Consider the following 26838-nt stretch of genomic DNA (forward strand, 5'->3'; position numbering starts at 1 on the left):
ACGCGACTGAGAAAAACTGTATTAGTATTAGTATATATAATTTTCAGTGTAGCTTAAATCAGTTAAGTCACCCATAATGTTATATACAGATACAGTATGTTGACAGGTTATATTCTAAGGCAGTATGTAATATTTCAAAGGCATCTCTTTCACATCTGTGTCATTTAACAGCAGGTTCACACTGTTTTATATAATGTGACAACATGCCCCACTATATGACATATCACCACACAGAGTCAGCATCCAAAACTGACTTTTCCATGTGTTGTGGTCAGTGGGGGGTGTCTTCTGCCTAAAAAAAAAATATTCCTGATAACTTTTTGTGTGTGAATTAACATGCTAATTTCATCTACTGTTCAAGTTTACATAATGTATTGCATCCACGATCTTTGACTCTATATTACACACTAGCATTAATTGTGGTTGGTAGCCACAGGCTCAATTATTGCTCAGTATTGAAGCACTATCTAAAATGCAGTACTAACACCTTGGAAGAATCCTCAAGGTAATGAATATAGAAAAAAGTAGTTGGATGTTTTTGGGAGTCTGAGCACCTCTTTTAATTATTAAGATCCCAGTGCTTATTATCATTCTTTTTTTATGTTGTATTGTTGTTATAAATAATTAAACAATTTTATTTATTTTTTTTATAATGCGCATGTTTACAGTGCTTTGCAGTACAATTCATTCTTTTGCACTTCTAACATACTGAATTGTGTTATTTCATGTTTAATCGGTGGATAATTCACATCATTAGTCTGTGAGGTGAGAAAACAGATGGATATGGATGAATCTTTTTGTAATTGCAATATGAGAAACCTTCAAAGTCATCAAACCCGAATGTCATCTTTCTCGTTTGAACATCTCATGTATCACAGAAACGATTATCCTAGCTCTACATTTTCCAAACAGGGACAGTTGATTCATGCAGCAGTGTGTTAAGTGAAGGCAAGGGAAATTTGTTGATATTTGTTTTTTGCTTCCATATGTGTTATATTATGGATATTATATGGTGTCGGTCAAAGATGTGTAGGTCAAATGAATGCAGCGCCAATTTCTGGAAGTTTATATGTCCTCAGGCTTCTGTGTTTATAATTCTGTGTGTATTCATGTGCAGGAATGCCTTAGTTTTATACAAATGGATTCTCTGCACGTCAAAGCGTCTGAAATCTATAAAAGATTCATTAGTGCTCCATTCCTGCTCCTGTGCTATAAAACATTCATCTCTCTCTGTCTCTCTCTATCTTTCTCTAAGCAACCCCACAATACCCCTTCCCATTCTCTCATTTGTTTGTTTGTTTATATTCAGTTTAATTAAGCTTTATTTTATATATATAAAAACATACATACTTCTAATGCTTTGTTTTTCAATCAAATGTATTCTATAACTTTTTGACTAAAATGATCAAACTTTATAATATAAAATGTATCTCAATTTAGCATCAGGTAGCTAGTTAGCACTGGCTAACAAAGTTTTCAAATAGGCTACTGTAATTGTATAATTCATAATTATTGATTAACTTATTTTTAATTTTAAGCTAAAACAGCATGTACTCTGATTTTGCTCTAAGTGATTACAGCAAAGAGCTTTGTCAGACTGGGTTTTGCCCCATAGGTGGGGTAAAATGCCCCCTTGGTACAAATTAAATTTTGGTTAAAAATCTAATAACATGAAAACTCATTTTTAATATTTGGTTTATATCATTGTCACTAAAGCTATTATAACTATTATAAAGTTATTATAAACACATTTATCTTTTGTTCCACAGAAGAAAAGAAAAATGCAGTCAAGGATCACCCTATCCTTGAAGTTCTCTTGATTTTATTTATTTATTTAACGGTTGACACAAACTGGAGACTTTTCCATGTAATTGTTTTCATTGAAATCTTACATCATTTGTGTTGATGTGTAAAAAAAAAAAAAAAAAAAGAAAAAAAAAAGGACCCGTATATTATCTCTAAGCCGCCCCACCAACAACCCCCCCCCCCCTCCCCGCTCTCTCTCTCTGCACACACACACACACACACACACACACACACACGCACACACACACACACACCTCACTCTCTCTCTCACAAGCGCGGCGCCACAGCCTCTTTCCGTTCCTCTCGCGCGGCTGCACGGACACTGACTCGGATCGTTGGAATACTTCTGCTTTAACCGGGAATGTGGCGTAAAGCCGATTTGGATTCATCCCGCCGGTAGTTTATCCCCCTCCCAGTGTGACTTTCGCCCGCTCAAGGCAGTCTTTGAGTTTGGATGTTACTGTGATTGTGTCTCTGCCCAAATGACTGAGAGAGGAACCACCGGGAGACGCTGCTCTCCGTCCCGCGCCTGTACGGCGACCGTCGGGTAAAGTTTGAGTGGCAGGGATGATGGTGGTTCATCTTCCGTGAGGTTTGCAGATTCTTACAATTTACCACAGCGAGGAAAACACCATCTTCTCCAGACCAAAGGCGACCTCTTTCTGGGATTACTCATTTACTGGATTTATTCGTAAAACATGACGACTTTAATTGTTGAGGGTAAGTCAGGGGAATTATTTTAAAGAGTTATATTTGTTGAATTGGTTGTTGTTTATTTATTATACATAGTCTAACTGCCGCATCTATCCACAACGCGCATCCACAAATGTCTGTCACGGACGTGAAAGGTGTTATGATGCTTGATTCCCGCTACATATGGCTAATGTTGAATCAGTTTGGTCATATATACAGAATTCTCCATTAAAACGATTATTTCATACTGCCGTACACTACGAGACGCGAAGCTTCGTTTCTAATGCGCTCTAGTTTGAGGCTGTCTGTCCCGCTGAAAACAGTCTGCCAGGAAGAATCACAATTGCCTTGGCTTTTTCGCGAGCTTAAACGCGTTTCTCTACTCGTTGATGCGCGTCCCTAAAGGGTTGCGCGAGCTCTATTATCTGTGTAGGTTTACGGAGAGTACTTTGCTAACGGTTTCGTACCGGAGACGAGACTCTTCCCGTTGTTGTTGCAGTGAGAAAATTGAAAAAATGTAATTGTTTTTAAATTTCGTCCTTTCTCGTCAATTTTAAACATGTGTCTAATTTAAGACACTAATCTTAGGGAGGTTTCAAATATACCCTGTGTTTTGTCAAGTAGTTGAAGTCGATATGATTTTAATCATCTGCGGTCCTGTCTACTTATTTGCATATGGTGTTTGGGGGAGTGGCCATTGGCTTTTACGCCTAAATATTTAATTACGAAGGCCTGGACAATGAATGGCAGCTCATAGATGGTGTTTGTTATTAATAGTTGCGCATACATTTCTGTTTATGCTGTTTTGCGTTCAGTGTTGGCGTTTTTTATTTGATTTATTCTTATAAGTACATTGATCAAATGTGAAATATATTTGAGCATTTTTTCTTACAGTACCAGTAATTGAAGAAATGGATGATGATCTTACATCAACAGTGTTTTCCTCAAGTTTGAATGATGAAATAAAGTTGTTTGAATTTTTATTAATATATTAATTGATAGCCTGTGTGAGCATTCTTCTTATATAGGATAATTAACACAATATTGACGAATATGCTGACTTGTAATCATTAGAATTCATCATATGCAACTAAAAAGTCCTTTTCTGTGTTATAGTCTGTATACAGAAACCTATAGGTTTCCCTGGTATTTATTGATAAATAAGTCAAGGAAGACTTTATTATATCAAATTTTATCATAATAATCCAGTCTCACAGTTGCTTAGCTTTCTGCATCATGTTAATTGAGAAAGACGCTGTCCATGGTGCTGAAATCAACAACATGAAGACCGAGAGCCGAGTTCAGCTTCCTGTTTTGCTGTTTTCAACCCAAAGAGGACAGCAGAGCTTTATTAGGGCACTGTAGAAAATGGTTGAAACACATTTGTTCTGCATTATCCCTGGTCTAATTAGGATTTAACAAAGCATTGACAATGTTTGTTTTGCTTGCACCCGTGAGCTTGTGAGCAGCTCTAACTAAAGATCACATCGCAAGATCACAAGAAGCTTTGGGAGGTGCTGAAAAGCAGCAGAGCTCCACCCTGTACAGCAGCGACTAAATCCGTAATACTCTAAGGATGGAAGCAGCTTATTGCACAACTCTCATTCAGCAAGCGCAAGGCACTCTAGATGCTTTCTTTGCCACAATGCAAAAGGTATTGCAGGAATTCAAGTGGAAAGAAAGGTTATGCAGTGTTTCACGGATGGCTATCTTGTGCCTCTCCTCACGGTGTGCTTTCTCAAAGGAGTTGTGATGTTGTTTAAGAGGCCAGATGGACTTGTCCTTCTCACTGTTTGGACCAATTGGGTATCCGTGGTCCCTCCCGCCTCGCTCTGCTAACCTGATTGAAGTGAAAACACATTAAATATTCCATCATAGTGAGACGGAGAGCAATAAGGATGAGAAAGAGGGGTAGTCTCGTCGTGCAGATGGATTTGCTGTGGGTTGAGAGAGGGAAGGAGAGGAAAAGAAAATGAATAAGGCATCTTCTTTTCCGTACTATGTTGTGTGGAGGCATTGATATTTAGATGATAAATGACATGTGTTTTTGTTTTTGCTGTGGATCCTGTAATTAAAGCTAGAGCAAGACTGTGTTGAGAGGCGACAGACAGCCCATTTAGAAAGCTTTTCCTCTGTCATTTTCTTCTCACTTTTGCCCCTTTTAAACATTAGTCAACCGTACAGTGATCTAATTCATTTCAGAATGAGTGAACAATAGCATGGAGTTTACATTGCACATATCTTTCTTAAATCGGAATAAACCCTGTCATTAATATTTACTCACACTGTAAAAAAAATAAAAAAAATAATAATTACTATTTCAGTTTTTGTACTTCAAAATGTCAAGTTTAATTCAATGTTACTTCCTGTTTCTTTGTAATTAACTCTGGAAAGTGCTATGGCTTTCTATTAGAGAAATGTTTGTACACTATTTTTTTCAGTAGCACAAAAATAAATGTTTGTGCATTTTCGAATGTTACTATATTTGAAAAAAGCTTATAATTTAGTGATTTAAATAGTGGTTCTGCCTTAAAGCTGGACAAAAATATATATTTATTGCTTGTTTTTATATTGTTGCTAGATATTATATTGTAAATTAGGCTGATGACTTTATATATTTCATTAAAATAAATAAAAATACTACAATTTCAATTAAAATACTAAAAAAAACCAGATTATTCAAATAAATATTAATCAATTAATCAGTTATCAAAGTAATCATTAGCTGCAGCAAGTTTATAGTGACATGTCTGTCAAGCTCTGAAATAAAGACAAAAGCTGCACAAACCATCTGACTCATGCACTGAGAAGTCTGGAGTCATAAACAGAATGATATATTTATCCACTGGAAAATCTTCCCATCTGCTAAAACTCTTTTCATTTGCACTTGCTTTCACATTAAATTATGTTGCCTTTTAGGTGTAACCAACCAGGTTTGACACTCTTATTGGTGCAAATTTGAGGAATGTGCATCTATTGTGTTGTAATCTTACTATACACTGTCAGTAGCAGCTAATATAATTCAACACCTAACACAAAAACAGAAACTTGGTGAACCTGGTTGTCTATACAATGTGAGTCCCAAAGCATTTCTGTTGGAAGGCATTGTTAATAGAGAGATGTATGTGTTTTAAGCTTGTAGCTATTGGTTTGTGTCTTGAGTCAATATCTGAAGAGACTTTTTCTTCAATAGGTTTTAGAAAGGCAGCTGCGAAGATTCCATTTCCTTCCAGTCAGTCGAAAAATGCATTAAAAGTGCTGAAGATATTCCAGCCTGCAGCTCTCCAACACGGAGAGCTAATTCATTGTGGTGAGGTTTTAGTATAGAGCTTTGTCTTATTACTTTCCCTCAGACTGTCACTCTCAACAAGACCCTCTTCAAAAGCATCCATATTTACACAGACAGCAAACAAGCCATTTCCACTCCAGTGTCCTATTATCAACCAAATGATGTGGATGATCAGAATACATGGCAGAGAGCAGCAGGGAGCTCATTCTGCTGAGAGGACTCTCTGATACAGAGCTTCATCTGCTACTCGCAGGTGTGGAAGAAAGGGTATCAGCTGTTATGAAGTCACATGGGTTGACTTAGGATGAATCAGACTAGCTGTGGTCTGGATGGTGCTGGGATTTCAAAGATCATGGTAGGACTTGGTGATATTTTCCCAGTTGTGTGCAATGACGTGTGCAGTCTGTTTGATGAGTGGTTTAATGTTGAGAGCGTCACTGTCAACAAATCAAGTCAGCCTGATATTGCACTGGATATTCAAGTGTTATTTTTTCCTGCATTGTAGATTTTTTTTTATTATGTCTTGTTTTTCATTCACTTGAAATAATTTATAAATTAATTCCAAATATATTGTTTAATTGTATTTTTTTTTATTTAATTTAACAGTATTTAAATTAAATTTGCATTTTAAAATAGATTAAAATCTATTAACTAAATATTAAATAGGAAAATAATGAGTCGCTAATATATGTATGTGTGTATAAATATGTAGATCAGTTAATATATTATTTGTATTAAATATATTTCATGTAATTATTTTTTGCATATTTAATGTTTTTATGTTATCTCCAAGTAATATAATAAAATAATCATTATTAAAAAGAAGGGGAGAAAAGAGCTTTCAAGGCAACACATTGGTTCTTATACAGAAAGCAGCTGAATTTTCCTGCTGTATTTTTTGTGAAGTTATCAAGGTCAGTGGTCTTTCCATGTTTTATTTCCAAATAGCATTCTGAGTGACGGCTGACCTCAAACTGACTGCTAAATATTGCATTTAATGTGTAGAAACAACTGAAGCAAGATGTGTCCAGGTAAAGTCAAGAATAATTCACAATGGCATTATTCAGTTTACTTTGAATTGCTGTATGAAAACAAAATCAAATCAGCCTCTTGGCTTTTGACAGCAATATAAAGGAGGCCATTATTAGAGAGATCATGTCTAATTATTATCGCTCCTGTAAGTATGAACCACGTTTGCTCAGAGTCAGTTGTTGAGATGGCAGCATTATCAGCAATCAACAAGAGGAGAAGCAGGAAAAGCTGCACCTTATTGAATAGATGGGAAGCGTGAACGAGTCATTGAGGATTTAAAGGATGGAGAGTAAACTGATTGCATTCATGTAGAACAATAATAGTTATTAGAAGGAATGATAATATACTAATATCAACAAACATGAAACCCAGATGTATAGCCTATATTCATTTCACTTTTCAGTCCTGAGGGAAAGAAAATACCTTCTCTCACAAGTCAAAATGAAATTAGTAAGATGATTTTTGATATGTCTGAGATTTTAAAGAAAAAGATCCCAGTGATCTCAAATGTGCAAGTTTCTCAAAATGAGATCCGATTAATACGAGGTTTCAACAGGAAGGGACATTTCTGAAAATTTAATTTTCTAAATATGCTACTTAAGTCTCATGAGCTATGAAAGAGAAACACTAGAGCAATTTTAGTGTGGGTTGGTCCTTGACACATAATGTAATTGTATCGATTCCAGAATGATGGAAACACATTGAGAGAAAAAAAAAAAAAAAAAGAAGAACCAGAAGGATACTGAAAATACCAGCTTCCTGTATCTTGTGGGCTTCAAACTGTCAAAGCTGTATGTGGCTAATGTGGTGTTATGCAACATTTGCGGGTTCAGTTTGGCCTTAAAAAATGGATAAATAATTCGTATAGTTTGCGTATAGTTTGAAAAGTATTGCAGGCGAGAGACTCAATAGATGCTCATCAAATCCCACTAAATGAACTGAGTCCACTGCAATAGCTTCATTTATTCAGGTAATCTCACATACTATTGCATCAGACGAGCTCTGTGCTCAGCAGAATGACCAAACCGCATCAATCGAGTGACCTTTACAGATGCAGTTTAATGATGCTTCGCAATCCTTTGGTGACATGTGATGTGTTGTGTTTGACAGAATGAAGATATTGTTAAATTTGAAGTTACTCTTGACAAAATAAGCTTAAAAAGTCATGCTTAAATGTATGAAATGGTGTTAACGGCTGATATAACTTCTTACTTCTGGCAGCGTTTGACTATTAAAAAGCTTTGAGCTATGGCATGGAATGAAACTAGAGCAACTTTCAATTAAAAATTGGGGACAAATGTAATCTTTGAGAACTGGAATGATAATGCTGGGCTGTTATGTTACTGTACATTTTATGTAAATGCATTCTGCAATTTTTAATATCAGAGTTCCAAATGTTATTATTCTTTGTAAAAAAAAAAAAAAATTAATTAATTTAAAAAAAAAATAATATATATATATATATATATATATATATATATATATATATATATATATATATATATATATATATATTTTTTTTTTTTTTAATTTATTTATTTATTTATTTATTTATTTATTTATTTTACTTTTTTTTTTTTTTTTTACAAAGAATAATAACATTTGGAACTCTGATATTAAAAATTGCAGAATGCATTTACATAAAATGTACAGTAACATAACAGCCCAGCATTATCATGCCAGTTCTCAAAGATTACATTTGTCCCCAATTTTTAATAATCCCCTAAATTACTTTAGGAAAGTGTAGTATGACAAAAATCATAGTATATATGCAGAACACACACACACAAACACATACACAGACATATATACGTATGTGTGTGTGTATTTATATAAGTAATTATATATATAAAAAATAAGGTCTATATATATATATATATATATATATATATATATATATATATATATATATATTAGGGCTGTCAAAAATAGCGCGTTAACGGCGTTAATTAGTTGTTTGTTGTTAATTACGTCAAATTTTTTAACGCATTTCACGCATGCGCAGTGTGACAAATTATTCAGGTTAGGAAAGTCTCGTCGATCTCTGAATTCTCAAGATAATAAAAAACAGCGGCGAGTGCCGTGACGAAAACACCGAAGAAGCTTAAGGTTTTACCTCAGTTACTCTCAAATACATTCATGCCAAGCTCGATAAACAGAGAAGACTTTGGTAGTTGATACGCTGGAGCGTCCTGTGTCTCACACTGCGCATGCGCAGAACGCATACATGCAATGCAGCGAAAATTACAGCTGTTTGGGAAAGCATATGCATTTTACTTGGTTTTACTCTCACTTGAAGCCTTCAGAACGTGAAAATATCGATCCTAAAGTATTGTGGCAGAGCAAATGAACACCTCCCAAAAACAAGAGTGCCCAGACAGAGTGCTGCTTATGTGATGGTGGCGCATGTTTGTGTTTCTGAGTTCATTCTTTCGAGTTTCTCTATGCATAATTTCATAGATATGTGGCTATATTTAACCACTGGTTCACCTAAAACTCTTATACTATCTGTAGTTAAATGGCATGGTTTGATGTAGTGCTCAGGTAAATTTTATCTAAGTAAATGTTAAACTTTTGAAATTCAGAAAAAAAGAACCACATATTGATGAATCAATACATGAATATAATGTAGGCTATCTGTGTCCTGTTATTTATCTTTTGGTATGCATTTCAGAAAAAAAATTGGTTAGGATTCAGGTGTAATTGCAAATAGTGATTAATCATGATTAATCCACTGAAAATTCTGATTAATTTGATTAAAAATTTTAATCATTTGACAGCCCATATATATATATATATATATATATATATATATATATATATATATATATATATAAACACAAAAATATATCATCCACAGGATAAAAGGCAAAACTGGCACGTTTCTTACGTTGCACACTGTATACAACATACTTCAAGGTCTGTTCTACACAACATTATACTTCTGTGCTAATTAGCCCTACTTCCGGGCAGGCCAATTTGATCAAAAACTTTGTCTGCATTAAATTCTGCATAAACGATCATATTTAAATGTATTGCAGTGCCTGGGAGGAGGATCTAATTGCACCGAACACAGTGCCTTGGAAATGGCAGCGTAATTGACAAGAGGTGGACATGCAGTAAAGCGTCCCTCTGAGGATTAGCTCTGACTCTATCTCCAGACAAACACCACTTTCTCCCTTTCAAAGCAAACACAAAAGCTTTAAGCTAACAAGTGAGCCTGCGCTCTCCCTTTCAAGCTGTGCTGGCCATTCTCTTTTCTGAGGCGAAGATTAATTAATGGTGATTCAGCTCTCTTTTTTTCTCATTACAATACTCGAATATGAATGCTACATCTAGAAACCATTTTTAGCCGAAGACACGCCCATGGTAATGAAACATTTATCCTTTAATCTGGAGAGGAGAGGGCTCTGTGAGTAGCTGAATAGAGCTTGTGATGGATGAGCTGGTAAATAGTTAATTAGACGGAGCACAGGACGACCTTAAATTAGGTGCATGACTAGAGCCTTTGTCTGGACCATAAGTCAGTGTCGTCCCTCCTTTTCTCACCCGTCTCCCCATTTTTCTCTTTGCGTGTCTTTGTTTGGTCCTCTCAAGCCACCTTTTCATTCTGTTTTTCTCTGCTCGCTGTCACTTCTTTGCTTCCGTTATCAATCGGGCAACCGTGATTCTTCAGACCTTTAACACCACAGATGCATTAGTGACAATATTTTAGCATCTCTTTTAGAAACCATAACAAATGGAGTGTGAATGCCACAGGGCTTTGGATTTAGACTCTGACAGAGGGTATTTATGATAAAGATTTATTCTTCCAGTTTTAAGCAATGCTGTTAAAGCAAATTAAATTAGAGAAAAGTAGTGCTTGCACATTTATATTTTTCTGGTCAAAGCAAAACTGAGTTTTGGAACCAATGGAGTTTTTACAACAGTGTTTAAATATGTTTTACAAACCTCAAAAGAAACATGACTGGGTCGTATACAGCATCAACCTGTTCGCCTGTTATCTGAATGTATTACAATTGTCATAGTTTGTGGGGAAAGTCATGCTTAATTATATATATATATATATATATATATATATATATATATATATTTTTTTTTTATTATTATTATTAATTAATTAATTAATTGTTCGGGGGGTGAAATGTGACCTGGACATGTTTTCATAAGATACAGTGCGATGAATTAATCTGGAACTCAAGGGTGCGAGGGAGATAAGGTACTGTCAAACACAGTATCATTTTACATTAGGCTATCCTTGCTAAAGAACTGACTCTTGTTTGGTTCTGAGACTGGAATATGTTTCAAATTTATAGATAAACAAGCACACTTGAGATATCACACAAAACCGTAGTGCATCACACTGATATTGATTGTTTCGCTGTTAACTGATACTGTTGAATAAGCCTGAGGATTTAATCAAATTTGGACAAAGGGTGCATGTAAGAACTGTGTTTATCTTTTTGCGTCTATCTTTCTGGCTTTAATGAGTATATCTATAGGTGGAGGTACAAAACATTCTCCAGAAGCTTCTTTGGAGAAATAGGCCTTATAAACAACAAAATACTTATTCCCTTTAACACAGCTTCTTAATAAAATTCAGACATTAATCTTAGAAATTTTTTACCCCTTTGATAAAAGAAAAATCAATGAGTAAGAATCAGACAGATCAACAGAGAGAGAGAGAGAGAGACAGACGGATGGCTAGACAGAGAAACAAAGGCACAAAGTGAATGGGGGAAAAAATCATCTGAGAAAAAAAAATAGCACTGTAGGAAAATGAAACAACAAAGTGTGAAACAGAATGGAAGACAAAAGATTGTGTTTTTCATCATAAGTATAGTTTGAAACAAGCAATGTATCTACATTAGGAGTCAGGCCTTGGCGGAAAAAAGATATTTAGACCATAATTCGTCTGGTTGGAAAGGCCCAAAGTGTGGCAGAAGAAAAAGCAAAGTCTAAAAGTTAGAAACTACATAGATGTTTCACTGCATCTGAGCAAAGGACTAGCACACAATAACAGGGATCTCCAACTTGATAGAATAATTGACATTATGGCTATGGGTGATTTTTCCCACAATGTGATGGGTGATTATGAGAGAGAATGAGGTGAACTCGATGCAGATGTTCTGGTGCATGATAATGAGTTTTGTGGGTCATTCCAGATGTATCAGTCTAGACATAAGCAGAATGAAAAATCAATCATATGTCATAACAAACTATGAGATAAAGTTTAACAACAGTTCTAAAATGTATAAAGAAAACCACAGTACTTGCAAAACTCATTGCCGCAATTCCATGTTGTTTTGATTGTTTGTGCAGCCGGATGGTTGCTAGGGTATTATAGGTGGTTGCTATGTGCTTGTCATTGTGTTTTGGAAGGTCAACATAGCTGAGATGTTGTGGATTGATATATTTTGGATTGCTGTGTAGTTGTTAGAGTATTGTACGTGGTTATAAGTGCTGCTATGCTGTTGTTAGGGTATTCAAGGTGATTATTTGTGTAGGGTGTTCTGGGTGGTTGCCAAGTAGATGTTAGGGTGTTTTGGGTGGTTGCTAAGGTGTTGTTATGGAGGTTTGTGTAGATAATAGAGATGTTGTTTTGTTGTTAGCAGTGCTATATGTTATTGCAGTATTATTCTGTGTAGTTGTTAGGGTATAGTGAGTGGTTATTAGTGTTACTATGCTGTTGCTAGTAGAGATGCACCGATTAAAGTTACAACTAATTGACTTACTGTACATTTCGGACACAATGTTGATTGTTTTTGCTAAATTTCACTGGCGAATATAATCCCAATCAAAGCCACAGCAGAACTGTTTTGTGTCTCTGAGCAATACAGTAGTGTTTAGTTACTGAACGAACCCATGTTTTTAAGTCAATGAGTCAATGATTCAGTAGACCATTCATAAAATCAGCAGTCACTTACCTCATTTCTGAACGAATCCGCCGTATGAATGTATCTGTTTAAAGAAAGGACTAAATGACTCACGTACTTATTCAAAGAGTCATTTGCCACCACCTAATGGTTTGGTTTCATATTTAAATATATCATTGTGTTTTTCCCAGCATTTCTTATCTGTATGTTTAAAAAATATTTAAAACATTAACCTTATAAAATTCTTTATGCATTTGAAATGTTGCAGTGTAAATGAATTTACTGCACCTTAGCTTCATCAGTCTGTGTAAATACATCTAATGCCACTTCAGATGCAGCTTCTGTTTTCTGTAGTGGAAGATGGAATTTATTGATACTGAATTCATTTGAATGGTAACAGCTTTACAGTTTCTCATTATTACACATAAGGTTAGTGAAAAAAAATAGAACCAAAGAATATAGTTCTGATGTGCAGAACAAGATTATTGAGCTTCACAAAATACAAAGTGGCTGTAAAACTAACCATTGAAAATCCCCATTTCCACCATCAGGGCAAGAATTTCCAATAAACTAAAGATGTTGCAAATTTGTCTGGATATATCATCCTAATGCACGGTGAGGAGAAAAGTTTGAATGGCCAAAGACTGTCCAAGGATCACAGCTGCAGAATTGCATAGATTATTTGAGCCTTGGGATCAGAAACCCTAAAAAACAAAAACAAATGTCAAACAGCCCCTACATCACCACATGTTGTTCAGCAGCCAAACATATTTTTTGTTTACTGAACACAAGGCCTATTATCTACACAATTTTAAAGTGAAAAAAAAAAGTTACGTGACATTCAGCCAAGTTTGGTGACCCATACTCAGAATTCATGCTCTACATTTAACCCGTCCAAAGTTACCCGTTATCAACCCATTATCAAAAGATAAACAATGCAGAATTTTTTTAGAGCCGCCTTTGCTCATATTTACCAAGGGTACCAACAATAGTGGAGGGCAATGTAATTCATCTCTTTTCTAGTCACAGAGCACTTCATTTGGAGAGTTTTTTAAAGGCACAATATATAATTTTCGCAGCTGGAGTGCACATATCGGAGTGCACTGAGTGTGGAATCATGGGAGTTGTTGTCTTCATCCCCACAGCCGATGCAATCCAATGGAAGCAGAGTGAGGCTGTAAGCTGTCGAAGCAAAACGAGGCCGCTGAATGGCTCGAAAGCAGCGGAGCTTTTATTATGACACAGTCGAACGCTCTCACTCCTTCCGGTCATGTTATTGTCCAAAAAAATATAATAAAATAAAAAAATAAAAAACACAATGACACTAGTTAACATTTATAATTTATCTTGATTTAAACATTCTTCGAAACATTTGGGATAATGTAAGTACACAACTCAGCAAATATATATAACATAGGGCTGTGAATCTTTGGCACGGCAGCGATTCGATTAGATTATGATTCATAGGTTTCGATAATCGTGGTTATTAGTGCTGCTATGCTGTTGTTAGGGTATTCAAGGTGATTATTTGTGTAGGGTGTTCTGGGTGGTTGCCAAGTAGATGTTAGGGTGTTTTGGGTGGTTGCTAAGGTGTTGTTATGGAGGTTTGTGTAGATAATAGAGATGTTGTTTTGTTGTTAGCAGTGCTATATGTTATTGCAGTATTATTCTGTGTAGTTGTTAGGGTATAGTGAGTGGTTATTAGTGTCACTATGCTGTTGCTAGTAGAGATGCACCGATTAAAGTTACAACTAATTGACTTACTGTACATTTCGGACACAATGTTGATTGTTTTTGCTAAATTTCACTGGCGAATATAATCCCAATCAAAGCCACAGCAGAACTGTTTTTTCCAATGGAAGCAGGGTGAGGCTGTAAGCTGTCGAAGCAAAATGAGGCCGCTGAATGGCTCGAAAGCAGCGGAGCTTTTATTATGACACAGTCGAACGCTCTCACTCCTTCCGGTCATGTTATTGTCCAAAAAAATAAAATATAATAAAAAAATAAAAAACACAATGACACTAGTTAACATTTATAATTTATCTTGATTTAAACATTCTTCGAAACATTTGGGATAATGTAAGTACACAACTCAGCAAATATATATAACATAGGGCTGTGAATCTTTGGCAAGGCAGCGATTCGATTAGATTATGATTCATAGGTTTTCGATTCGATTCAAGAACGATTTTTGCAAATTTAGAACGATTCAATTCGATTCGATTCACAATAAAATTCGATTCGATTCTATTATAACGATTCGATTCTGCATTCTTTAAGTGCATTCACGGGATTATTTAAATGCTTCTACTAAATTCTTTAAATGCTTAGACAGGGGGCAAATTACAGTAGCATTTATGGTTAGAGAACCATAGGTTAAAAAAAAATAAATAAAAAAAAAATAATTACTTTTGTCCATTGTTAAATGCTAGTTTAATGATGCGACGTGGCATACGTAAAAATGTATGTAAGCCAAGTTTTTAAAAAAGAGCTTAAAGAGTATTATGTATAAGCTAACATTTTGTCACACCAGGGGCGTAGCCATAATTTCAGAAGTGACAGAAATGTCAAATACAATCATTTTATGTATGTAGCCTATATAATAATAATAATAATAATTATAATTATAATAATAATTATTTTTACAAGGAATTATCTTATTTTTTTAATTACTTTTAATTAGCTGTAATAAATCAAATACACTGCTGGACAATAATCAATCATTTGTAATCGATATTTTTTTCCTAATGGCAATTTTATGATTGTTTTATATACTAGGCTACATTTAATTAGCAATTATTTAAATGTTCTGCACATAATAAGGTAGAAAATATACTTTATAGTTTCTGTTCTGTAATAAATGTCAATTAGCACTGCATCATTCATAAATTGTTTGTGGGGTTTTTTGGGCTTTTATTCAGTTTAGCTGCAGATATAGCCTGGCACGTCTGTGAGAGCGAGATCGCGTCTCTTTCAGTGTGAAAACATCTTCATCTCTATTTAACTTTTCCTCTCCATCAGCTTTCTCCATCAGATGTCTGTTTGCTAATGAAACAAACGTAACTGCGTCGGTAAGATGCAGAGAGCCATTGACAAACTACAGAAAAATAAAACTACTTCGCTTTAGCATGACTGGCCACAAGTCCTATAGATCACACGTCAGCTGCGCCAGAGACGAACGGAGCGCGAGCTCAATCCTATGACAGTCAGGGAGTAAACAGTGGAGCGCGTGAAGGACATATAAGAGGCACGATTCACGAACACTCTTCAAGGTCTCCATTAATTCGTGCGTGTAATAATTTAATCTGTATACATTTTAAAAGCATTGAATCACTATAGAAATCGCGATTCATTCGATTCTTTTCAGAAAATTTTGCTTATTTTGCCCTTAAATGAGGGAATATCTGTAAATTTGTCCAGATTGGGGAAATTGCAGTATTAACATTTTTTTTTATGTAAATATTTTTGTTTGTTTATGCTGTCAATGATAGTTTTTAGAAAGAAAATCGGAATCAACAAAAATCTGTATCAGCAGGTCACACTTACAAAAAAATAAAATGTAAATAAGATTCAACCAAAAAAATTGCACTCGGTACAACTCTAGTTGTTAGGGTATTAATTGTGATTGTTTGTGTTGTTGTTAGGGTGTTCTGTGTGGTTACTAAGTGGTGTTTAGGGGATTTTGGGTGATTGTTAGTTTTGCTATGTTGTTGCAAAGGTGTAATGTGTGGTTGCTATGTAGTTGTTAGTGTATCCTTGCTTGTTGTTAGTCTTGCTATACTTTTGTTAGGGTGTTCTGGGTGTTAGGTTGTTAGGTTCTTGTTAGGGTGCTTTGTGAGGTTGCTAAGGGGTTGTTGTCGAGTTTTGTGTGCTTGATAGCCCGATTGTGTGGTTGCTAGGATTCGCTAAGTGGTTGTTAGGGTGTTCAGGATTATTGTTAGTGTTGTTTGGATGGTTGCGCTGCTATGCTGTTGTAAAGAATCTCTGGGTGGATTCTGGGTATATGTTGCTATATTCATGGTGATTGTTAGTGGTGGTATGCAGTTTCTAGGATGTTGTTTACAGCTGCTAATTGGTTGTTAAGGTGTTTGGGTGATTGCTAGGTGATTGTTATGGAGTTTTTTGTAGATGATAGACAATGTTGTGTTGTTTTTAGCTTATTCTTGCTGGTTGTTGGTCTTGCTATACTGTTGCTAGGGTGTTCTGGGGTTGGGGGGTTGCAAGGTAATTGTTAGGGTGTTTTTGGTGGTTGCTTAGGGGTTGTTGTTATGGACCTTTGTGTAGATGACAGAGATGTTGTGCTATTGCTAAGGTTTTGCGGTGGTTAGGGTATTCTGGGTGATTGTTAGTGTTGGTATGCTGATGCTGGGGTGCTCTGGGTGGTCCCTAGGTAGATGCTGCTATTTTCTGGGTGGTTGTTAATGTTGGTATGTTTTTGCTAGGTTGTTGTTAGTGGTGGTTACTAAGTTGAACGTGATTTCACCAAGTACGGCATGTTCCTGGATCAACATCCTTGTTGATCCTGGAACATCATTCGGTCCCAATTTATATTAAGCATAATATAAACCTGTATACTTACATAGCAACAAGATGTGTACATAGTATGTAGCCACAGTGTAAGTACACATTGGTATATAGTATCTACAGCTCCAATGTTTGTGTAACCACACATATGTAACAACCCACTGAATGGTATGTATAAGTACAAATGTATAACAGGACATTGGTAACAACACTTTTTGGTAATGAAAGTACAAATGTGTAATAGGACTAACAGCACTTATTGGTAAATAAAGTGTTACACTTTATATTAGATTTATCATGTAAATACTCTGATGTTACATTACACAACAGTGGCCAGTAAGTTAGGCTTTACATATAAATTGTGGTTGGTGACTAGAATGTTACACTTTATATTAAGTGGACAGTTCCAGAGGAGTAACCATGTAAGTACACTGTTTTTACAGTGGTGCACAAACTCCAACTTGAGATCCAACTCCTCGAACTTTACATATCCCTAATCCTATCCATTTCCACCCACTGGATCCCATTTCCATGCTTAAACCTACCCATCTCCACCCCCTGGATCAAATTGTTCCAATTACTCTTATACATATTGCTGTTACAAAATGTAGTTATATAATTCCTTTTACACGAGTAGCCTACTTAGTGAAGTGAAAAAAAGTATTGTTACCAATGTCCTGTTACACATTTGTACTTACACAAACCATTCTGAGGGTTGTTACAGGTGTGTAGTTACAGAAATATTAAACCTGTAGATATGATGTATCAATGTCTACTTACACTGAGGTTACATACTACATACACATTTAGTTACTATGTAAGTACACAGGTATTTGGGACACAATATAAAGTGTGACCCAACATTCAATTCAACCGATCAGAATTGAGATACAACTTCTCAGGAAATATCTGTGGTAGGCTTACAATCATGGTTAGGTTCTTCTTCACACAAAATCAGCTATCATTTCCCACTGATTTTAGGAAAATAATGCTGATCCAGGATCATCAAAAGATGTTGATCCAGGAACATGTCTTACTTGGCAAAACCATGGTAACTGATCTGGTTACTAAATGTGTGTTTTGGGAGGTTGATGTGGTTTTGAGGTGGTGGTTAGGCAATTCTAAGTGGCTGCGGTGCTTTTACTTGGATGTTTCGAGTGGTTGCTTTCTAGACCCCCCCCCCCACTCCCAAAAAAAAAAAAAGAAAGAAAAGAAAAAAAAAGAAACCTTAACGACCTTATGCCCTAACTTCACACAAATTAAAGAAACAATGTTTCGCCGTTTGTAAAGAACCCCAGAAACTCAAATGTCTGTAAGGTTGTAATGTGAAATCTGGCTTATAGAGAAAAGAACAACCAGCGGAACACAAATGTCATGGTGAAAGTGACCTGCATATTTGATAAATTACACTTTGATTCATAGTTCTGACCTGGTTTGAAAATTAAATGATTAAACTCACAATAATAAATGGTCATGAAGTTGCTCTTTCATTTGTGAGACTTAATGAAATTCAAGTATCAACTTTGTCTCCTAAAATACCTTAAAATAAATGCAAATTAGTCAATTTGAATACTGTAAAAGTGTGGAGCTATAAAATGAATTTGGACGGTGTAACTCAGTAAATTTGACCTCTAAAGTATTGAATGAGAAACATTTGAGTTCATACTGAGATGTCAAGCTTTGCTTACAGACCTAAGCAGTTAAATACAGTATAAGTCCCTGTTTTCTATTCCAAAAAAAAAAAAAAAACATTCCTCAAATCTTAAAAGAGTGAAACAGAAAATGGGCAAGACAGACACATTTGACTGAAGAGACTAAACAGAGCTCATTTACAAAAGTACCATTAAGCCCAATATAAACATGACAAACATCTGATTAATGAAGCACTGCCATGTTTTATTCCATTAACAAACTCTCTGAACACACCATTAGATGCGACTTCATAAATCCTTTTTAATGAAACGCACACATGTACATACATATGCACGGACTCACAGACTCAAAAAAGCCAGATAATTGCGGTGTTGAAAAACATCAGGTAGACTTCCAGTAATTAGGAGATTATATCCACATAGCCAGTGAGGGGAGGTGAAATCGCTCGGCTCTTCTCAGACCTCTAATGGGGTCAAAAACAGCTCGATAAATCTAGCGCTTGGCTTTCAAATCCACTGCGAGTGGGGTGAAAGGGGCAGGTGAGGTGCTCGATAAGGGTACGGATGTTAAAGTCAACATGAAATCAAAATTGACCACATTGACTTTCTTATTACATGTTCCTGCTGATATTTCAATGTTTGATCAGGGCATGTTTTGTTCAATGAATTTGTGCATACATAATTAGGCATAATTAATGATGGAAGAAAAAAGTAGCACACTAAAAAAACAGTTTAATGTATGTGTGATCATTTCAATTTAGGCAATGCATATATTATATGTTGTCTTAAATTCTATCTACCTATCTATCTATCTATCTGTCTGTCTGTCTGTCTGTCTGTCTATTATTTAAAGGGGGGGTGAAATTCTCGTTTTCACTCGAGATCCTGTTAATCTTGAGTACATATAGAGTAGTACTGCATCCTTCATAAATCCAAAAAGTCTTTAGTTTTATTATATTCATAAGAGAAAGATAGTCTGTACCGATTTTTCCCAGAAAAACACACGACCGACTGGAGGCGTGACGTGTGGGCGGAGCTAAAGAATCACGAGCGCGAATAGGCTTTTGGGTTGAGAGCATGTGGAAACTGTGACATTACCGTGAGGGAAAACCCATCATCCAAAACAAACCATGGCTTACAGTCAGATTCAGCCGTTTATTTATGATCCAGAATCAGATCCAGAGGCTGAAACTGAACGAAAGCAGCAGTAGCAACGACTCGCTCCGAGCGGGGCTCGACCCGGGTCTCTGGCATGGGAGGGGACGCACTAACAAGGAGGCAGAGATATTTGAAGCAGTTTTACTCACCGCCAACACACGATCGTGACCATTTTTCGTTGGGATTGCATCATCCTTAAGAAATAAACGATGTGCAAATCTGTCGTCAAACTGGGCCTTGTGAACAAGCATCTTCGAAATGCAGGGAACAAACAAAAACACTTGCACAACTCCGTTGATGCTCTGTAAAAATAAACTCCATCCACTGGTCCCTTAATGCTCTTTTTTTTTTGGTAATCTGTGCAGGGTTGTCTTGCCCTGGCAACCAAAAACACACTTCTTTTGTGACTTTTCGCGACGCTCTCGCTCTGATCAGTGAATTGCTCTGATCAGTGAAATGTCTGTGCTGCTCAGCCTCGCTATACGGGAACACGCGCTCTTCCGGCAGAAGTGCCTTAGGACCCATATAAGGAAATTCCACTCCATCTAACGTCACACAGAGCCATACTCGAAAAAAACTTTCCGAAACTTGTGACAAACCGGAAGGAGTATTTTTGGAACAGAAATACTCCTTCAAACGTACAACTTAATTTTTGAAACTTTGTCCATGTTTAGCATGGGAATCCAACTCTTTAACAGTGTAAAAAACTCAGTATGCATGAAATAGCATTTCACCCCCCCTTTAATCAATAAATGAGAGGAGAGATTTATAAAGCACTTTATTGTGTATTACTGTACACCAAAAGCTATATATATATATATATATATATATATATATATATATATATATATATATATATATACAGTAAATAAAATATTAATATTAATAATATTATTATTAATTTTAATATTAATATTTTAATGTGTAATGTTCTTAAATTACATATTTGTTAGCATTAGTACATTTTAGTATATGTGGTTTAATATTGCATATTGCTATTTTATAATATATATTTAATAATAATAACAATAATTTGCTTAATTTATTAGCATGTTTATAATATTAAATCATTTATATATTAAATGTTCTGCTGTGTGCCATTCTTTTCTAAAAAAAAAAAAAATCCTGCCCTGCATATTTTATTGAATATCTTGTTTCACTCATCACACTATTAAAAGTATGGGTTGCAGATTTTTTTTGAAGGTCTCTGGTGTTTGTTTGTGTGCCCATATCCAAGACAGTAATTGGCAGGTTTGGGTGTGGCCGGTGCAGATTATTGTTGTATATATTCCAGTACATGGCAAATGAAATGTGAGGTGGAATGTCAATGATAATGTTTTCTCCAATCGCTCACATCTCAGAAAGGCAGGCGAGGGGTGGCAGCAGGACAGGATATGGATCTGTCTCTGAAAACTTGGCATAGGTACAGTATTATGGATTTTCCAACAGTAAATGACATTGTTTGTCCACACATCACAAAAAGAAGTTGGTCCAATGATTTGAGCTTTACAATGTGCTTATGTTTGTTTATTCAGTGTGTGTTTGTTGAGCTTGAAGGTCATCTGTTCTTCTAAATGTACTAACAAAAGGAAGGGTATGCTGCTGTCATTATATTTTCTCTTTAATTGTCAGTTCAGGTCTCAAGGAAAAATAATTATTTCAATAATCAACAATAGAGAACGAGAGACATGTCCACTGCAAGCACCTCATTTTCTGTGTGCAAACAATCTGCCATCGTTAATCAAAGTAGAATTATGTAACAAGGAATCCTTTTAATTCTTGTCATGTCTAAACAGCTTTGTGGATGGATTTATATATATATATATACAGTATATACTAAAGGGGTGTAACGGTACGTGTGTTCATTACAGGGCTTTCAGTACGGTGCACATGTGTACTGAATGAACGAATGCAATATTTTGTGTGTGGAACATAGGTACATTTTCGTGTTTCCACACGAACATGATTCTTACGTTTTCAAAAGGCATCACACGAGTGTGAACATCACTACAACTAGGAAAAAAACAAACCGTAATTCAAACGCAGCTCCTGTCGGAATTTAAACAGACTTTTGCTCTTAATTCCAATCGGGCCAACGCTATAACGAAATCTGAGCAGGTCTATAAACTCAAACTTTTGTTGCTGCACTTTACACTTTGGAAAAGTTATATATATTTTTTAAAGATGAGCAGGCCTACAAGCTGGGATTGGTAATACTGCACTATAATCATAGTTATGTATTTATATTTTTTCATTAGATTTTATTATATGATATTGGTTTGAGACTGAGAGTATTTTATTTAGTGGAGAACTGTTCTTATTCTTTTTTTATTATATATATATATATATATATATATATATATATATATATATATATATATATATATATATATATATATATATAATATTTTATTAAAAAGTGTTTAAAAAAAGTGTAAACTAATTGTTTAAAAAAAAGTTTATAGTAATAAACAACCTGCAGTTTAATGTTTGCATTTCTTTCCCTTACTGTACCGAAAATGAACCGAACCATGACTTTAAAACCGAGGTAGGTACCGAACCATGATTTTTGTGTACCTTTACACCCCTAATAGTTGTAATACCAGCTACATTTTGGAAGTCTAAACCTTTATCATAAATATCACAACTTTATGTAAAAGTTTTTTGTTTATTAAAGAATTTACATTGCATTATAAGTGGCCAAGATAGTTTCCTTTTGAACTGTGGTGATGAGGAAAAACATTTCAGTCACTTCTGAGATGTTTACACTTTAGTCATTTCATGCATCTTGATCAATCACATTTCTATCTGATTAGATTTGCATATTTCATTTAGACTTGGCCACATTAGCCAGATTGCTGTGTGTCTTGACTGGATCTTGGATGGCATTACATTTGACATTTTAATAAGTAGGTAATATATCTATCTATCTATCTATCTATCTATCTATCTATCTATCTATATATATATATATATATATATATATATATATATATATATATATATATATATATATATATATATATATATATATATATTCTCCAGTCTTTTTTTTTTTTACTTTTTGTGTGGCCTTCATTTGAACATTTTGTTCCTTGCTTTAAGCATTAGTGTTATTAGTGTAATTGATATGCTATTGTATTATTTGTAAATATAATAAGATTTTTATGTTTGTTTGTTTTTTTCAGATTAATTATACATTTTCTGTAGTTTTGTTGTGTTTTTGTCATTTTTATTAGTTCCTGTTTAAATTAGTGCTGTCAAACGATTAATCATGATTAATCGCATCCAAAATAAAATAAGTTTGTTTACATAATAGATGAGTGTGTACTGTGTATATTTATTATGCATCTGTAAATACAAACACATACATGTTTATATTTAAGAACAACATGATGTTTATATATTAAATATCTTTTTAAATATTATAAAATATAATATAAAAATATACATTTATATACATGTAAATATTTTTGTAATATATACTGTATGCATTTGTATTTATATATACATAATAAGTAAACACAGTACACATAAATTATGTAAACAAAAACTTAAGTTGGATTCGATTAATCGCAATAAGTCATTTGACAGTTTTTCATAATTTTCTTTTTAGCTTTAGTTAAACCTAATTACATGATAAATGTTGCCTTAGCAAATAACTAAAATTTAATATTTGAATGAATTAATAATTTTTATAAGTGATAGTTATTAGATCAACTAAATAACATTCCATAAAGACCAGAGATGTATAGTAACGAAGCAGAACTACTTCACTACTTTACTTAAGTACTAAAAGGCGGTATCTGTACTTTACAAGAGTATTATTTTTTCCCCCTACTTCCACTTTTACTTCAGTACATATTTTTGATGAGTTTAATACTTTTACTCCGTTATTTTTGTTATGTGCTGCATCGTTACTCGTTACCCACATTACCACTGCCAGAACTGTAGATGGCAGGTTTGATGAAGCTGGCACATCATTGAGCGAATCAAGCGAGAAGACTGCGCGTGCTGACTGAACTGCTGTGAAGAGAGAGATGAACACCGAGCCGAGCCAGATAATGACTCGTTCACGAGCCAAGAACCGGTTGCATCGGATTCCGGATCACCAGTAGTTCTTTCTGACAGTTCGATTCAATAAACTGGTTTAAGAAAACAGTTCACCGGTTCTTTTGCGCTCGACGTAATGACGTCATTGGCGATGATTGCAAGCCTTCGGTTTACCTGGGCTCATAACATTAGCACAGAATCAGTTCAGAATCAATCACCATAAGAATCACTTCGGTCCAGCGCTCTGTGTGTCGGTTTGCTTCACGCTGAATCACACATGCGCAGTATCACGAGCTCCTCGGTTCTCGACTCGGACACAAATTCGTAAACGGTTCTTGACTCAGAACGAGTCAGTCTTTTGTTCGTTATCTGGCTTGGCTCGGTGTTCATCTTCAGTTCTCTCTTCACATCAGTTAAGTCAGTCTACTGTTTGAGTAAATGAATTACTCCGCGATATTGGCTTGTTTTAACTCAGAGGGAGTGTCAGCCACATTAAAAAAGTAAACAGCTTAAGTCATTTGTGAATTAATGATTATTGGAGACGCGAACCGTTTAAAACGATTCAGCTCGATTTGGTGAACTGTTTCTAAAAGATCCGGTTACATCTAATGATTCTTTCGCGAACCGGATATCACAAACTGCTTTGTTTTTAACTGTCTCACAACAGACACGGAAGAGAAGACAATGCTGAATAAAGTCGTAGTTTTTGCTATTTTTTATATTTAACTGACCCTCTGATGTCACATGGACTACTTTGAAGATGTTTTTCTTACCTTTCTGGACATGGACAGTATAACTGTTACCATACACACAGCTTCAATGGAGGGACTGAGAGCTCTCGGACTAAATCTAAAATATCTTAAACTGTGTTCCAAAGATAAACGGAGGTCTTACATGTTTGAAACAACATGAGGGTAAGTTATTAATGACATAATTTTGCAAATTGTGCGAAATAACCCTTCAAATCTTTTTTTTTTTTTTTTTTTTTTTTTTACAAAAAGTTAAAGGAATTGTGATTGTCCTTTAGGTTAATCATTTGAAATAGTACTTTTGACTACTTTCTTTAATAACTACATAACACAATACTTCTACTTTTACTTTCAGTACTTGAGTAGTAAATTTTAAAATAGACTACTTGCAATACTTAAGTACAAAAAATGTTGAATACTTTAGTACTTCTACTTGAGTGTGGTGCTTAAAGAGCACTTCAACTTCTACTCAAGTCACTTTTTTGATAGAGCACTTGTACTTTCACTCAAGTATGGGCCTCTAGTACTTTATACATCTCTGATAAACACTAGAAAACAACAATAAATACAACACAGAAACAAACAGAAGTTGCAAGTTTTTGTTGGTTAAAACAAGCAAGATACAGACGTCTGTAACATTGTATAAATACTGTCTTTCAGTTGTTTACTCATAAGCATTATCTAAATGGGTTCTGCCAATAAAAGTTAATATTTAATTATAGCAGTGTGATGTTTAATTGACAGGTTTGTGTTTTTGGCAAGGTTTACACAGCTCGGTGCAGCAGAGCAGTGCCGCATCCCACTGCATTTTTAAAAGACTGAGGGCTACAGACACGAGGCCTTGAACACCTGGCCACCTTAAACACACCCGCACTTAACACACACAAACACCACACACACAAACACCTCCCTCTCCCTGGAGACCTTGCTGCGGAGAAAAAGGGAGAGATGCAAGTGGAAAATGAGATGAGAGATATTGTATATGCAAACAAGAACACCTACGACTGGGAAGCTCAGATGTTCTTAGTCATCAAACATTTCCTATTTTCCAGGCTCCCTCTGTTCTCTGCAGTTTTTTTTGACCATTCTCTCAAGCACTGTATAATCAAATCACAATGATAGATAGATAGATAGATAGATAGATAGATAGATAGATAGATAGATAGATAGATAGATAGATAGATAGATATTTCCTAGTAATTTGCGGTTTTTCACCCAGTTTGTCAGGAAATCTCATTCCTTTTCAGCCATTTGCTGTTCTATTTAAATCATTATCAATTAGCAGCAGATCAGGCCTTCCTTCATGACTAATTAAAGCAATTAGAGAAAGCTAATGCATTTTATACAGATAGCAGCACCAAAGCGACTCATTTCGCTCACAGGTCAAGAGCAGAGTAATTAACTGGCTATTACACCCTCAGCCTAGTGTGCTTCAGAGGAAACCAGAAGGGAGAGTGTGTGTGGTGTGTGTGTGTGTGTGTTGAGACCAACATGCATGCTGGTGGTGTGTTGGATTTGTGTTTCCTGTGTATTCGGGCATATAGGGGGAGTGATTCAATCTTGACCCCTCAAGTGAGAAATTGTACTTTTTTTCAGTCTTCCTTGATATTAATGTTACGGAGACATTTTATGGCAAAGTCTTGCTGTCATAGAATTGTGTAGGGATTATTCCCTAAAAATTAAAAACATAAAAATAAAAAAATAAATGTTGACATCATTTACTCAACTTAAACTTTACTCTCTCAAGTAGTATGTTTTTTTTTTTTTTTTCTCTTTCTCTCTCTCTCTCTCGATCTATAAAACAAATGTTACGCATACTGTGATCATGGTAATTACCACTCGCTCAGGCTGATCAACAAGTCTAAATAAAGACACTGTGATGAGAAATAAAATTGAATGTGTGAACCCCAGGGAGTGCTGGATTTATATCATGTCTTAGAAATAGATATGTTAGATATCGATGCTGCACATTCTTGAATGTTGAGATGCTGTGCCCCTACATGTTG

The 26838-nt window shown here is 35.1% G+C and overlaps 1 protein-coding gene across 1 annotated transcript in view; it reads left to right on the forward strand.

Moving 5' to 3' along the window:
• Positions 1–2037: 2037 nt before the first annotated feature.
• Positions 2038–26838, forward strand: part of LOC127957328 (reticulon-4 receptor-like) — a 93277-nt gene continuing 68476 nt past the window's right edge. The window contains exon 1 of the mRNA XM_052555821.1: positions 2038–2526. Within this exon, the coding sequence (XP_052411781.1) occupies positions 2505–2526 (22 nt within the window). The 5' untranslated portion in view covers positions 2038–2504. The remainder of the gene's footprint in view (positions 2527–26838) is intronic.

The sequence above is a fragment of the Carassius gibelio genome, chromosome B5 (genome assembly GCF_023724105.1).
Source record: "Carassius gibelio isolate Cgi1373 ecotype wild population from Czech Republic chromosome B5, carGib1.2-hapl.c, whole genome shotgun sequence".
NCBI lineage: Eukaryota > Metazoa > Chordata > Actinopteri > Cypriniformes > Cyprinidae > Carassius > Carassius gibelio.